At 39.4% G+C, this 17,121-nt stretch overlaps 2 protein-coding genes across 6 annotated transcripts in view; one reads left to right on the top strand and one right to left on the bottom strand.

Annotated features, from left to right (window-relative positions):
* The window catches only part of dacha (dachshund a), a 404,574-nt gene extending 397,005 nt beyond the window's left edge, over positions 1 to 7,569 (bottom strand). For 2 of the 4 annotated variants that reach the window (XM_069893410.1, XM_069893411.1), the window contains exons 1-2: positions 7,472 to 7,569; positions 4,796 to 5,948 (exon numbers count right to left, since the gene is read on the bottom strand). In XM_069893410.1, the coding sequence (XP_069749511.1) occupies positions 4,796 to 5,232 (437 nt within the window). In that variant the 5' untranslated portion in view covers positions 5,233 to 5,948; positions 7,472 to 7,569. The remainder of the gene's footprint in view (positions 1 to 4,795; positions 5,949 to 7,471) is intronic. The other 2 variants (XM_069893412.1, XM_069893413.1) reach the window with 1 other exon arrangement.
* Positions 7,570 to 8,616: 1,047 nt separating this feature from the next.
* chm (CHM Rab escort protein) overlaps positions 8,617 to 17,121 on the top strand; it is an 81,468-nt gene continuing 72,963 nt past the window's right edge. For both annotated transcript variants that reach the window (XM_069893405.1, XM_069893404.1), the window contains exon 1: positions 8,617 to 8,725. In XM_069893405.1, coding sequence (XP_069749506.1) covers positions 8,677 to 8,725 — 49 coding nt within the window. In that variant the 5' untranslated portion in view covers positions 8,617 to 8,676. The remainder of the gene's footprint in view (positions 8,726 to 17,121) is intronic.

The following is a 17,121-nucleotide window of genomic DNA, read 5'->3' as shown; positions in this document are numbered from 1 at the left end:
TGCTTTCTGTGACCAATTTAAATTCTGCATCTGAAGTGTTTTCAATGTCCAGGGGTTTTGACAAATGATTTATTTTTCTCCTCATTACTTGCGGTCTTGTTATGTTTTGAGATTTTCATCTTCCATCTTCAACCTTTCCATTTTTATTCTGTTATTTAGTTGGAATAAATAAACTCTTGGCTTCATACATTTGTTAATCAACTCATATATGTGATTTAATAATATTATAAACCCAGATCGTTGGCTCATGCTTACAACTCAAATGGTATTGAAACTAATACAAAAAATCCAAATTAATAATGAAAATGGGGGAAAAAATACTAAATATTGTCCAGAACTGACAACATGGTAAATTGCTGGTCATTACCAGAGACGCATTTAAGTGCTATCTATAGTTTGAGATGGATTTGGTTTAGAATTTATGCATTTAATTTGAGTAAATGGACTGAGGTTGAATAACATGATGGGATTCTTGTGTCATGGCTTGTTCTCTGACACACAGGAGACTTCAGATGCCAGAATCTAAAGCCAAATACAATCTACTGGAGAACTCAGCAGGTCATGCAGCGTCAGGAGTCTTGATGAAGAGTTTTGGCTCAAAACATTGACCATTGTTTTTCTCCCACTAATGCTGTGTGATCCGCTAAGTTCCTCCTGCAGAATGTGTTTGGCTAGTTTTCTGACATATACACCAACTGTTGGCCTCACGGACACTCAGTGTCTCTTAAGGGATTTATTTTGCATCTATTTGTCTTAGTGTAGGGGGTGACAGGCCATGCTAGTGGGATCTCTTTATATATCTTTATGACAGGCAAAAGTTGACACATTTTGTTTTATATTTGGTATGCGAATACAATAGAGGAATTTTGACTTGCCATCAAGATGCAATAAAAGACATGGTGTCTCTTGCAAATCTCCTATTTTGCACCCCAGTCATGTTAAATTGTACTTCCAAAAAAAAACTGACATTTATTTTCTCACCTTACCTGACCTACAACAGTTATCAAGTTGTTTCTTGTGTGAAGTTGTAATACCTTATAAACATGGTTATTATTTAAGTTTGGCAAATAATTGCATTTCCATTGAACATCTATTAGCCGACATCAGGAAAAATGTCATTATTATCCGAGAAAATCCCCTATGACCTGAGTTATCTGATGCTCTCTTTATGACAAGTGGATCATTAAGATTTCCAACTGTTTTGTGACTAGTACTTAAAATGTTGTTACATTGCAATTCTTGACAAAAAAAATTAAATTCTAAAAGTTAAAAATGCAAGTTTGTATAAACAAATCTTTAAACATTTATTGTTGACACAAAATGCTTATATCTGGAATACTTATTTTATATATACACACTTTTATTTCTGCGCTTTGAACTTTTAACGATAGAGGCCTGAAATCTCTATTTTAATATAATTTAATGTTTTCAAATTAAGATTTTATAGAATGATTACTAGAGTTTCCTCATTAAGGCACGAGGACCATCATTTGTTTCAATCACAGCATGTTCGACATAAGAAATTATAAATAATGATCAAACCTTCAATGACTCAGTTGAATAAAAAATGAGTAACATGCACAATGCATTATTGAATATTTCTGAAGAAAATTCACATTATTTATGCTGAGGTTATGAAAAAACATCCTCCATAATTCTACATTGTGAGATAAGGCAAATCATGTATTACCATGTGTGCATTGCACCCATGTTGTTTTATCTACCATTTATCAAATTAAATGTTAGTTAAATGATTTAAAAATTCAAAATTCAGAAATTTAATTTTATAAACTGAAAAGCATCTCCATTGCATTAACAATATAAATGATAGGAAAAACAAATTATTCACTTTGATCCCTTAAAGTAACTTGTTTAACAAAGAATGATTAAAGAGCATGGGAGACCCTTATCTGCCTACTCCATCTATTATGTTTACAAAAGAAACCCTCATGTTATTTTTTTTCTCTTCAGTCTCCCACAGGAATCTGAAGTTTAACTTTATTTTATCAGCTGTTCTGAAATCGAAAGCCAGGTGTTGTGAAATCTACCCATGCTCTGAAAATTACTTCAGGGGTATGGATTACTCCTATTGTATCTCCAAAGAAAGCCATAAAATATTCTGCATGTTTTACTTCACGTTCCTCATTTCACTTTATCTGAGACCCAAACAGTTCAGACACTGTTAAATTTGAAATTAGCTTGACACAAAGTCCTGCTTTTAAATTAAGCATTTCCAACAACCTTGCCCACCACGCCACTCTGCACAACCCCCAACCACAGCACCCACCAACCCTCACCATGACAGGAACCACAAAACTCACAATACTTTCAGTACAACATAGTCCCTGTCAGTTATGACCTTCATATATATACCCATTTCTTTACCAACCAAATGGTATATTAAGTGTCCTTGAAAAAAAGGCCCTTTTTAATTTGAATGATCTAAAAACAATGCTTTAGTTTAAAAGAAAAAGGTCATCTACCCATAACAGAAAAGTTATAAATGTTATAAATCATTTGTACTTCACAAATAAATTCCACATCAGTAATTAAAGCCACGCTTCTTGGCTTGTGCTATCAGCTCATCAAATTCATTCCTCATCTAGAATAACAGATCCACATCTGCAGTCATTATACCATGCAAGATAAATCAATCCACTGAGTGATGCTTTGGGGCATCCCTTTAAACTTCAATGTATTTATTTCCTTCTGACACATTTGACATTCTATTTACTGTAAGTAAATAGAAATCAGCATTGTATAATGCAATCAGTATAGAAAATATACTCTGATTCAACCCCGTTAGCAGTGCTAATAATGCACTATTTACGTTGATTAATGTCATGTGAGTTACTTACTTAATACAGTATCTCATTTTCAACTAGTTGGGTCAATTTTAAATTTTGAGGATACTGACAATACATGAAAAAATCCCAGAAATTAATTTTATTATCCAAATACTTTTCAAACATTTTGTTTCCATGTGCTCAAATGCAATTCATCATAAATAGAATTCTGTCCAATTTGTTATTCTATTTCCAGCCTTAATATTAAAACCAGCCCATCTTACAAAAAAAAATAATCTCTATGGCATTTATTTTTCAGGAAAGCAGCCATTAAAGAAATAGCGATGAAGCTTATTTAATCTCTACCTTATAGTATATGTGACTATAAAATAATATTTCTCTTGCAAACTACTTCCTTGGATTCTGAATGTCAGTTCCAATTTTATGCATTCCCAATTGCATATATCCAGATTCAGAAGCATCTATTCAAGACATCACTCCTAATTAGATGATTAGTGCTCCGAAGGACAGAAGATGGGTCATTTACATAATTTAATCATAAAAAGTTAGCAATGGATATTTCTATGTGCATTTGTACAATTATACTTCTTCCTCAGGCTGTGATATTCATGTGGTTAAACAATATTTCTGCAAACAGGCAAGTGTGTACTCTATTAAACCCATGCTGGAGGCAAATTTTTTAAAAAAGCTTTTTGAACACTTTTTTTTCCAGTGTGTCCCTAATTCAGCATATGAACGACATGGGTAAAATATTTTTTGAATATACTTTGCAAAGGACAACACTGGGGTCGAAAATTCCGCTGAGACTTTGCACCTCCACATCACAATAGAAGACTGCACAGATGTTGGCCAGTCATGCAATTTCCATTCAATTTTCTAAATGCAGTCCCTAAGTGCAAAATACGCTGTTTAGCTTGCAGTTCTTCAATAAATAATGAATGCAATAAAACCTGCAGATCAATTTCAAACCGAGGAATTATAAAGGATGGTTCTATTCGCCCACCATAACTGATCGGAAAAGTTTCGTTTTAACCCATTGAGTTTGACAGGCAAGTCTCGTGCCAAGTGGTGGCAAGGTCTGCTGAACAGTCAGCCCACAGGCAAAGAGCCTCACAAAATGTGCACGTCCAGATTCAAGGCGATTAATTTAGATCTGCTCCCATTGATTTATTGGATCAACTGCAACATCTGCAGTCTTAAGAGACCCTCTGGAAGATTAATTCTCGATCAATTCAAACAGGACGAAACAAAAAAAAATAAGGCGGATAAATCCAGCCATGGTTTGGTACCTGGGTTTTATTTTGCGTCTCTCGTTATCTGCTCATTGTGGATGCTTTTAGCACTTTGGAGGAAGTTTTTGTGTGTGTGTGTGTGTGCTTTATTTCGCTGATTAGAAATGACAACAGCGAGTCCTGCAGGCTGAAACACAAAACCCCCAGCAAAGCGGCTCTGCTGCTCCCTGGTCGCCAAACCCTCCCCCAAAATGAGAGGAACGCGATGATGTCCAAGGATAGCAGTTTACAGAGGACCCATCCTTAGCTCTTCGGTCTAACTTTGTGCCGCCAGCTCATTGTGCCGGCGTGAAGTCGCCCTTTGCCTTCATTTGACACCTTTCACAGCACACAAGGCGGAATGTGATTTTGTTACATTCGTGCCACGGTGGATGCATCCGTTTCGGTGCGCCGAGACGCTTGGTTGCGATGACTTGAGTAGGGTTCGCGAGGGAAGCAAGTGAAACTGAAACATGAGCGAGAAAGGAGTTTGCAAACAGAGCAAGTGCTCGTGCCGGTGAATATTTGATGGTGCATTCCAGTTTTCGAGATCTCCGAGTGAACAAAAAAAACGTTGTTTTCTTATCACTGAAACCTCGAACAGATTTGCGCAGAAAATCCCCCCCACCCCCCAGGTAAATGTGCGAGGGGAAAGGGAAACAAATTCAAGGTGGGTGCGTGTGGAGGGCGGGGGAGGTGGGTGCTAATCCACCTTACCTTGCATTGGTGCAATCGTTGAACAAAGTTTCAAAGTCTCTCCTGGATATGAGTTTGCAACGGTTCACGCCGGGCTGGATGGCTCCGAGTCCTCTGAGGATCCTGACCTGCTCCACGGTGCAGACGACGGGCGTTATATCCAGTCTCTTTAACTTGGTGTAAACCGTATGCAAACCGCCCACCAAGTGCTTGAGGAAGAGATCAAAAACCTGCGGGAGGCAGATCAGCTCCTGCCCGTCCACGCTGAAAGACGCCACTTTGACTCCACGGAGCTCGACCATCTTACACTCGTTGCCGCTGCTGTTGGCAATGCTGCCGAGTTTGGGGGATTCCGACGAGCTGGTGTACACGGAATCGGTGCGGAACAAGCCTCCAGTTACCGGCGTGGAGGTGGGAGTGAGAGGGGGCGGTGGGATCACGGGAACTGACACAGCCATGGCTACTTTTCCACATGTACTCTGCGTGCGCGTCTCTCGCCGCCTCGGTTTCTGTGCAATGTAGTCAGGAAAAGATAGGAGCCGCAGTCACCGACTCCTCGCCAAGATGCCTCGCCCCCGCCCTTCAGCGAACTGACACCGCGTCTGGCCAATCGGCTGCAAGACTGCCTCAGACGCTCTCCCCATTGCACGTTCGCCATGCCGGGCGACCAATCAGGAAGAGGCGGCGGGGTTTGCTGTCGCCTTCAGTCAAGGACGTGCGGAGCATTCGTCAATAAATCACTGAATGAACAGGAGTCGCTCCGTTTAAAGTTTAAAGCCGAACTCGCCCCAAGTTTTTTTTTCCCCAAGTTGGCCGGGATTTCAACATTTCTGACAGGGCACTCAACCATTTATTTCTACCATTCTTCCATTCGCTCAATCACTGCAAGGTGATTTCGAACAATTGCTTTTCATGGGTTTTCCGTCTTTGAGCAGGGATGACTTGTTGGTTTTTACAAAGCCATTTTTATTCTGGGCAGCTGGAAATTTGGGCTCATTTGGTGCATTTTCGAATTTTATCTATTTCTGCCCATAAAAAATATACTGTGCAGGACTTTGAGAGACGCCGCCTTTGATCCAACTTCATGAAACTCACAAGCCAAAAGCATAAATCCGAATGATTTTGGATCGTGGAAAAGTTAGCACGGAATACGTCGGGTGAGGTTGGGCAGCAGCTGGGGAGAGAGAAATAGTGAATCAGATCAATTAAAACGGGCAATAAACATGACACTAAATGCGCGACTTCTTTTTTCACCACTTCATGTACCTCCCACTTTATCCGTTGAAATTCTGTAGTGGAAGATGAGTAACCGAACGGAATTGAAAATATAAAGAATCCCAGCCTAATTACATGTCCTGCTTGATCATATCGCCCTTTTCATTCAAGAGAAACGGACAACTGACGTGACGGAGAAACCATTAACGCAAACTGATCTCCAAATCCAAATGAATTTTTCAAAGCGGCTCCTTCTCGGTTTTAATTTCGACAATCTGTTGATCGCATCCCGACGTCTATTTGCACGTGTTGGGGGAATTGTGGTGAGTGGAGGGGCGTCCTGGAAACCAAAGGTCGTCTTTCCATCACAATTACGATGCCCTTGTTCTTTGGAGTAGAAACAGCCATTCGCAGAATAAAAACAAATGTATCCTTACTTTTCAGGCGCATTCCACAGGTTGATGCAGAGAATTGACTACAAATGTTAAATTCGGACTTTAAATGAATTTAGATGGCCCCTCATCTAATGCGTGCTATAAAAATGTAGCGATTTCAGATTTTGGAGGGAAATGAAAAGATTATACACCTACAAGTTGCCCGTGTTACAGGACCCATTCCCTGCAGAATTTTGAAATGAAAATATAAGATGGTTTGGGCAAGAATATATTTTCCTAATCAATGAAAAAAAAGTGCAGCCAAAGGAATATATGTACTGTCTTATATGTTATGCGTGATGGAAAGATAATCGGCAACGACAGCAAAAATGCTAAATGAATTCGAAATTCTTTCAAATTTCTTAAAGCATGCTTCACTGAAGATTCCCCCCCACAGAATTTAACTACATACAATACTTCCGTGCAAAGAGTAACTTGCGGAAAACAGGCCCATTTTATTTTTTTTAAGGATTCTGGAAACTTTCTCTTATTCAGCTTGTTCGCGATCTAAATCATGTTAATCAATATTTTTTCAATCATTGCTCATTTGGCTGCTGAGACAAACTATAGATTAACCTACGTTTCCGGTTAATAAGGGATGTTATAAATTCTTAGAAACAAGAGAAATTAATCAACATTTGAACTTATTTGCTAAAAGACAGTTATGACATGGTCGAATAAAATATTATTGGTTTTCCCCATGATTTTCAAAACATCAAGACTAATGCTATTGCTACTGAGTGAGGAGATGTATTTACGAGAGCACATGGAAATTAATCATTGATAATTTGTTAATCCCGCGGATAAGTTGTGGCGCCAGTTATAATAATGACATGAGTGCCTAAATCCTGCAGAGAAAATCAAGGTATTCGAGCTGAAAACTTCACACATTTACTCAGGGAAGTTTTTATTTAAACACTTACCTCACGCTCCTCTATCGCTATTCCAATTCGTTATAATTACAATGCAAGATTAAACAGTACTTTTTAAAAACTTTTTTGGAAAATGCAAGTGACGGGATCGTCTTTTGAAACGCGTTCATACTTACATTATTGCGCGGAAGTCGGCGACGTCGACAACGGTGTGATAATAATAAATATTAAACCAAACAACAGCCAAAAGGAGGGACGGCACGGTTAAGGGAAAAGAAACTGACTTATTGCTTAAACCAATAGAATGAGTTGTTATCCAAAAGCCCAACAAGTACAAAACATCCAGTCTCATCACACGTATTAAGTGTGAAATTAACCTGAGCAATCAATAACATGCGTGATTATTAAAAAAAAAGGACTTTACCAAGAATCTGGCCGGCCTCTAAATATAGAACTTGTTTTTATTCGATGTATGGAAATAAATGCTCCTCCGCGTGATCGCTGCAAACTTTAGCCGACACCTGCTCGTCAGTCTGATTAAACTCAAAGGATTAGAGGTAATAAAGATGCAGCCAGTGCTTTGGGTTTATAACGGAAATCGCTTCATTCTCGAAACAATACTATCAACGCACAAACTGGGGATTTTTAGATTGAGAGTTCGAGAGCTTTGATTTACAGAATGGAAAATGGATCATGGACCGAAATGAAGTTCAATTTCATTTCTCTCGGTTCCAATTTGAAGGGTTCCCCGTTTTTTATTCAAATGTAAGAAAGAGAATAATAAACTTTTCGATTGAAAAGAAAATGTTTCTGAATTATAATTTTGCACGTTGCTTTTGCGGAATGGATGGGAATAAATCGTTTAATCGTGCTAAAATTATAAATGTTTCCTATTTTGTTCGAATTTAAGCATTCTCGATAACAAACGAAGACCCAAAGAGGCGTTTTGGGGGCCATTGACACCTTGAACTTTGCGGAAAGTGGAAGTCGTTGAATAGTTTGCAACATTCAAATTAAGAAGCAAGTCCAGTGTAGTGCATTAAACCAGCGAGTGAAGCATGAAAATATGTCACATTGCTACATGACTGATGTACTAACGAAGTTAGTTTCACCAAATTGCAACATCGACGCGGTTTCCAGGTTTCATGTTACCCTGATGTCATTTATCGAGTAGCTGTGTAGAGATTGGAATATGTTGTACGTTTGATGAATGTTGCCTGTTTTGCAGAATTCATTAACCCGTTTTGTTGTCAGGATGACTTTTGCATTATTAATGCAACATTTATGCCTCGTGTGACGTTTTTTCCATTGATTGACAGCAGTTAGGGGGCGGGTTAAGTGTCGCAACTTCCGCCACTTGCATCACGTGAGGCATGCAAAGATGGCGGATTCTCTCCCTGCGGAGCTCGATGTGGTAGTCCTCGGTACAGGTAAGGCAGGGACGAATGCATCGTTTTGGCTCTCCCAGGCGTGAAAGTGCCAGCCAGGGCCACGGGAGTCGATGCTTTAAAGTCCTGCGTTGCTCGAGTCAGGAAGTTGTGTTGAAACTGGGCCTTGGTTGTGGTCTCGATTCCTGTTGCATCTCTCCCCCAGCATTGGATCTGAGAGTTGGACGGTGTCAACAGCGTGACAGGTCATGGTATTCGTTTATGCAAACCATTTGCAGACAGCGAGGAATTCTTTGAAGTAGATGCGCTGTTTACAATAGGGGAAACCTGGTATTCAAGTGTATTCGAGACAGGCGGCAAGAGAATGCAACTCTCCTGTTTAATGAAGCAAGCGAGAGTCATAAAGTCATGCAATACCGAATACGCCCCATGACCCAACTCGTTGGCCAACCAAATTGGCATTCTGGGATAGTTCTATTTGTTCATATCATTCTCAATCTTCCTGTCCATATCTGTCCAATTCTCTCTGGCAGCCTGTTCCAGAAACTGATTACCATCTTCTCTGAATTAAGAAAGTTGCCCTTCAGGTTGTTCTTAAATCTTTCTCCTGTCCTCTACTTCTAGAATCATCTGTGAGCATTCACCTTGTTCTAGTCCCTAATGTTTTTTTTTATATACCTCCCTAAGGTCAGCTACAAATCTATAAGATATAGGAGCAGAAGTCAGCCATGTGACCTATCAAGTCCTCTCTGCCACGGTCACGAGTTGACCCATTCTCCCACTTTGCCCCACTCACCTGCCTTCTTTCTATTTCCTTTAATACTTGACTTAAATACACGCAGCTCCTGGTTTCCTATGCTTCAGGGAATAAAGAACCAGTCTCTTTCTGAAACTCAAGTCTTGAACTTCCTGTAACATTTTGGTGAATCTCTTATTCACCCTTTCCAATCAAATAACATATTTCCAATAACTGGGTGATGAGAACAGCATGCAGTATTCCAAATGTGGTCCTGCCAGTGACTTGTAAGATGTATCATGATTTAATGAAAGGAATGAGCCCCCTTTTCCTTTGTGATGTTTGGCAGTTTTGTGAAATGAAAAAAAAAATTCAGAAATCATTTAGTAAGTGGAAATAAATAATGTTGAGGCTGGAAATGTTAAATAATTTGTGAGTGACATTCGGGTCAGGCAACATCTATGGAAAGGAAAACAGTGTTTCAGGTAGCAGTCTCATTAAAATTGGGAAAGAGGGAGATTGCTTTAAATTAAAGAGAGACAGGAAGAGATGGATAGGATAAAAGTATCTGACAAAAGGAGGTCAAGATTGTCAGGTTGCTAAAAGACAGGTAAACTCATTGTGTTGATGTTGCAAGTTAATGATTCAGAACACAAATTATCCTGTCAAACAATTTCAGGTAACTTTTTTCACTGTTGCTGTCAAACTATCTTCAACGAATTGTTTAAAAGAAAATCATCTCTCAATTTGAATTTTTTATTAGCATTCTTGTACATAATTTTGCATCTTTGCAAACAGAAGTTCAAATTTGTAATACGAGGGAAAGCGATTGTTAAAGATATGGCCTTGTGTCCTTAATCTGAAAGAAAAATCTTTATAGACATTTTCATTATCGTGTGTGTTCGAGAATGTGGTTCTCAGGAATAAAAGCTCTTTTGGAATCAACCAGATGTGGCACTGAGCTCCATATCATAGCACAGAACAATAGCACCACTCACCCTGTCTGCCCAATACCAGTCCTAAGCCACAGCCTCTCCATGCTCAGCTGAGGTAATTTCATTACCGTGGGACCACCAATGGCAGGGCTACTTCTGGCACAGCAGCATTTAATACATAGCCCAAGCAGATGATTGTTTTTAATGCAGGTGGCATTTGTGACTTCAGTTTCCAGGAAGCACTGCAGTGCTCTGCAGGGTGCCAGTACCTTTCAGATGCATCAGTAAATCAGTAATTAATGGTTGTGTAGAATATGGCGGGAATGTCAGTCAGCCCACATCTCCCTAGTTGTGTTGGATGGTGATGACAGTGGGATGAAAACAGTACATTTAATGGATGATCTCCTTTATCAAGTTACTGCTCAAGTAGCAAAGATGTAACCTCCCTATTTAGTTTGTTGGCAAAACTATCCAGTGATTGGGGGGGACCAACATGTGAGTTTCTCCAGTTTTGTGTGTTTACTAGGAGTTGAATGCTTTTTGCTTTAATGGGCTCATGTTCACTGGAATGTGTTAACTGTTGTTCATTAACTTCCTGTGTACTAAAGCAAATTAATTGTATCAAGTTTTTCTTAGTTTGCCCATCAAAAGTCATTGGGAACCTGTTTTACAGTTAAGTGAAATTAATTTTTTTTTAAATTGCAGATGCTGGAAATCTAGTGTGCTCAGACAGAAGGCATTTCCTCAAACTTGTATTGGACCTCACTGACAGTGCAGGAATGTTGAGCCAGGGTGGGACTGGGACAGAGATGGGCAATTTGGTTGCCAGGCAATGAGAAACTCACGCTCATCTTGCGGGTTGAATGCAGGTGTTCGACAAAACAATCACCCAATCTGTTATTGTTTCAACCAATGTAGAAGAAACTTGCAATAGAGAGAATGTTGAATATTAAATTTTAAAACTTCAGGTAACTTGGTTGTTTTCAATATCTATTGATCCTCTATTTGTGATCAGCTTATAGTTTATAAATTACATTTTTCAAAAATTTAGACAAACAGCACAGTAACAGGCCATTTTGGCCCATGAGTCCTTGCCACCCAATTTACACCAATTGACCTATACCCTAGTATGTTTCGAATGGTGGGAGGAAAACTGAACCCCCCCCCCCCCCAAGGAAATCCACGCAGACACAGGAAGATGTGCGCTGGATATGAAACCTGGTCCCAATCGCTGGCACTCTAAAGGTGTTGCACTAACCACTATGCCAACTCTGCTGCCCCACACCAACTATGGACATTCCCAGCCTGACTTGCAGATATGTCTTCATTTGCAAATCACAACTCTCAAATTCTTTTGTCACGAATCTCACTTTCCAACTGCTCCCATTTATCACTGACTAGATAATTTTATTTCTAGCCTTTTCCCTTGGTCACCTTGAGAAAGTGGACCTGAGATTACTTGACAAACGAATGCAAAGACTGATACAAATTTAACTGTACTTTATTGTTGCTTTGCAAAGTGTGAGAACTCTGTTACAACAAGAGGCACTGCCACATACAGCTAGTCTTACCACAAAGGAATCTGCCACATGACCCACAAGTTGCACATTTATACAGATAAGCTTACAGCTTTCCAGAACATTCAAACAGATTTTTCCATACAAGTTTATGTTTAATAGGATTTGTTATACTGGGTTTTGTCCCTTACCCAATTGTTAATAGTCTTCTACTGTCTAATTTTTTTCACTATTCTAAGAATTGCATTCTCACGTCTATCATCTGATTTACCCTATCAGTGACCTCCCCATCCCTCTAGATTTACACATATATTTTGTTGCTTCTCAGTTATGATTGAAGGACCTGATCTGACTAGCTGCTGCTAGTGTGATGCTTTTTCAACAATATGGGACTCCAAGACTGATATTCCGAAATGCAAAAGTCATATTACATCAAAGTGATGTGGTTGTACCCAGCAGTTCTCTGATTTTAGAAGAGAAACACACTTGGCTGCAGATGCTGAGACTCTAGTAAAAAAGCTAAAATGCTGGAGGAACTCAACTGGCCTATTCTACATCTTTAGTAGACAAAGATGTATTTATGTCGTTTTGGGCCTGAGCCCTCCTTCAAGGAAAAATCAGAAAAGGCAGAAGCAGGATATATCACAAAGAAATGAAATGAGTGACCTCTTGGAGAGCCACACTATTGCAGCAGACAGACTGCTCTCCCAGTTTGCGTCCAATCTCTCCGATGTAGAGGAATCCACAGTGGGAGCACTGGATGCAGTAGATGACCCCTGCAGATTCAAAAGTGAAAAGTTGCTTCAGTTGGAAAGACTGTTTGGAGCTCGAAAGGTGGTGAAGGAGGAGGTGTAGGCGCGTGGAGCATCTCCTGCGGTCACAGGGGTAGGTCTCAAGGGGACGATTGGTGGGGAGGGTGGATTGCTTAAGGGAGTCACGGAGGGAGTAGTCCCTGCAGAAGGTGGAGAGAGGAATATGTTTCTAGTGGTGGGATCAAGAGGTAGGTGGCAGAAATGGCGGAGGAGGATCTGTTCGATCCAGAGTCTGGTTGGGTGGAAGGTGAGGCGAATCCTGCCCTTGTGTGTGGGGGTGGAGAGGACCAGAGCAGATATGCAGGTAATGGTGCCGAGTTGATAGTGGTAGAGGGAAAGCCACGTTTGAAGGAGGACATCTCTGACAATCTGACATGAAGGTCCTTATCCTGGGTGCAGATGTGAGGGTGTTATACACCAAATATATGATAAAACCATGAAAATGGGGACCTGTCTGATCTGAACATCATCACATATGCCAAAATATACAGTATATTGAATTTTTTTTAATAAAAGGAAATGATATCCAGAAAGGTCATAATGGTGTTGGTCCTTGGGATTTGTAAAAAACTGACAAATTGAAAGGTGAACAACAGTATACGCTATCGTGAATGTTTAACCATTGGAGAATTGCCATAACACTTTTGAAAACTTTAAAACTACTACACTTTTTTTTTAGTAAAGCAGCATTCATTTTCAAAAAATTAACTGTGGTATTTTTATTGCTCAAATTGTACATTTGCAATAAATAATTCACAAGAGTTGGAAACGTAGAGCACAGAAACAGACCCATATCCTTGAAAATCTTCCAAATCCATGTACACATTATTCATCATGTAAATGGTATGGTTGGTAAGCTTGCAGATGGTGCTAAAGTTGATTGTATAATTAGCAATAAGAAAAATTGTAACAAATTTGCGGTAAATGATGGTATTTTGGCAGGTGTAATAGAACAGAGTCCTCAGTGTACAAGAAAGAAGTACCATGAAAATGGTGACACTGGTAGACAGATGAAGATGTTTGCTTTCATCGGTCAGGGCACAGAGTACAAGATTTGGGATATCGTGATTATAGTTAGACAAGATGTTTATGAGACCACACCTTGAGTATGTGTGGACTGTTGGTCACCCAGCTTCAGTAAAGATGTCATTAAGAGGATAGTGAAATCAGCAGAAAATATAATTGGAGCCTCTCTTCCTCCCATGAAAGACATTTACAACACTCTATGCACGTGAAAGGCAATAAATATTGTGAAGGACTCCACACGCCCCTCATGTTAAATGTTCTCCCTTCTGCTATCTGGTAGGAGGTACCATATCACTCAGGCCCTTGCATTCAGATTGGGAAAGTTTTTTCCCCCCCCAAGCCATCAGACTCCTAACTCCCAGAATATTTGGGGATAGGGTAGCATGGACTGTTGTTGCATGTCTTAATATTTTATGTGCTTAACTTCTATTCTTTCTTCTGTTTATGTAAATATGCTCTGTGGCCCTGGAGAAATGCTATCTCGTCTTTAACACGCGAGCATGGTATGAACGATAAATAAAGGTGGCTTTATTTGAGCTAGAACAGGTGGAGAGAAGATTCACAAAGATATTACCAGGAATGGAGGACTTCAGTCATAAGGAAGGTTAGATAGGCCGGAACTTTCCTCCCTGTAGTTTAGGAGACCAAGGAGTCGCCTTGCACAAGTATATGAAAATCATAGAGCAGCAATAAGATGAATAGTCAGGTTTATTCTTTCCTCCCCCAGATTAGAGTCGAAAGCTGGAGGTCATAGGTTTGCAATGAGGAGGGAAAGATTTAAAAGGGATCTGAGGGATAGTTTTTTTTCCCTGTGCAGGAACCACGGCTACATGTCAGCTTGGAGGGCACAGGCTCCTGGGCAGCAGCGGGGACCTTGTCCTCTACAATTTTCTGTTTTCATCTCAAGCACAGAGCTGTAGATTGTTTTGCATTGTCTGGGTTGTAATAAGAGGAGAGGAATTATAGTTTTTAATGCATTTGCAAATCTTGAATTGCAATAATTTTATTAAAATGGAAAAAACAATAGTTAATGGGATTTAAGTGTTTGAAAATGTAATTTTGATGCATCGTTTTCCATGGTTGATGGACTGTCCCTTTAAGGGTCTCAAAACTTTTGAGAGTTAATCAGGATGTAATTATTTACCCCCTCCATAAATCTTCGTCCGCGAAGCCAAGCCAAAGAAAAAAAGAATTTGGTCAAAGAAATTGGCAAAATCCATTGAGAAGACCACTGCATTTTAATGTTGGTTTCATTTAATAATTTTCGAATTATATTCAGTGTACAGACTGACAACTTGATTTCTATAATCTGCCATCTGGTCAGGATTTTCCACCATGACAGTCTGTTTCTGTATTCACCCTGCCAAATTCCTTATTTGGGAAGTAGTTACTCATCATTCTTAGTTTCCCACATCTTTTCTCACAGCAGTGCTGTGGACCGTTTTCCAAATTTAAAAGAGTTGTTCTCAAATCAAGAGTCCTTCAAAAGATTGTGTTTTCAACATTTTAAAACTTTGGAATGGGTATCATCTCACCATGGAACTTTTTTGCCCTTATTTTCCTTGCTATTATTTTGTTGAATCCTGTTTCTTATTCTGTAATATTTTACTTGGAACACCTGATATGCTTGCTCTTTAGAAAATGTTGCAAAGTAATTGAACTTTTTTTTGGACGTTCAGCAAAGTAACAGGCCATTTCAGCCCATGAGTCCGTGCCGCCCAATCTACACTCAATTAAACTACGCTCCCCAGAATGTTTTGAACGGTGGGATGAAACCAGAGTCTCTGGGGGAAAAACCCATGCAGACACAGAGCAAATGTACAAACTCCTTACAGACGTCACAGGATTTAAACCCTGGTCCCGATCGCTGGCTCTGTCAAGGCATTGCACTGACTGCTATGCCAACCGTGCTCCCCTTTTACCTAGCACTTTTGGGGATAAACATTGATTCTATAACTCAATGTATTAGTTCCCCCACTGAGCTTACCCAGTTTATTGTGAACGATGTTATTTCCATTGAAAACAGTTTTCCCTCATTGAGTTAAATTTTATATATCAATTTATGTTAAATAAACCTGGTTCATTACTCATTAGGTATATTATGTCCTATCCCCCACCCTCGCTCTGGATTACTTTGGGTGACAATGATTCTGTATACGCTAAGCAAGTTTTCTTTCAGAACGAAGTTCATTATTTTTGGAAGTTAGCAGCCAATGGTTGAAGCAGTACAAGTATGCAAAGTTGATCTCTACATCCATCTACTCTGCCAAATAACAACTTTTTGGGGTCTAAACTCAACTTGTCCATCGTTCTTGAACCCTTTTTAGTTTCTTAAGGCAGACCATAAATTTTTCATTGCACCTCTCATTATACTGTGTTTTTTGAAGTTATCTTCAATTATTAATGCCACTTTTCTCCACAATGCTATTTGCCCTATAACCATGTATATTTATTTCCCAATCTGGCCACCTTATAATAGCTACTGCAATGTTCTCCTGTACATTCCTTTCTATAGTCTGTGGACTTCACAGCTTTAGTTCAATTTGTTTCTGTGCTTCATATTATTTAAATAACACTTATTTGAGCCACCTATTTATTCTAATATTCAATTTACTTTCCTGGCTTGCTTACTTCACTTTTAATTTCACTTGTGCTTGAGTACAACTAATGAGTGATGTTCTATAGTTTATAGTTTTAGAAATATTAATGAACTGGGAAAACTGAGAAGGTCGTGTAGCATCAGAAGGAAGTAAACAGAAACCAGATCTGGGCCCTTTGGAGTGGGGTGGGGGAATGAGTAAACAAAAGTTTTTCGAAGTGCTGAACTTTGAGGGTCTTGAGAAGAGTTTTTAAAGCACTTTTTAAATCCAAGAATACAGTCCAGTTGCTAATCTCTAGGTTAGCAACCAGGTATTGGATAAGTTGGAACCAATTTTAGATGAGCTTGTTCATGAGAGTGGAATGTGGGAGGCATGCTGGAAGAGTATTTGAGATGTAAGAAAAGACAAAGGCTGATGTGACCTGGGATTTTTATCCTCCTCGAAATGGGGACAGAAGCTTAATCTGGGATAGGTTAGATTTCAAGCCTTGGGTCCTAGATCAGCCAGAAGTTATGGCATGGTAAAGTGATGGATTGGACACAGTAATGTCAAACTTGTGATTCAGAGATTAGATGAGGCCTGTGAAACTGCATGTCAAGCAGCACCTATGGAGAGAGGAACAAAATTAACATTTTGAAACACTTCAAAGAACCAAAAGGCCTGGAATGTTGAAGAGGTTGGGCTGCTAAAACAATGTATGTTGAAGTTTACTGTCTCAAGCATTTTGTCTGTGATCTTGTAGAAGGTAGTAATGGAATGGAAAGTAAAACTCTAATAGAACCAAATTTGGGAACAAGGCCAAGTTGTAATTA

This window comes from Narcine bancroftii, chromosome 8, assembly GCF_036971445.1.
Source record: "Narcine bancroftii isolate sNarBan1 chromosome 8, sNarBan1.hap1, whole genome shotgun sequence".
NCBI classification, from domain to species: domain Eukaryota; kingdom Metazoa; phylum Chordata; class Chondrichthyes; order Torpediniformes; family Narcinidae; genus Narcine; species Narcine bancroftii.
Note: the sequence above shows the minus strand (reverse complement) of the source record. Positions and strands in the feature narration are given on the sequence as shown.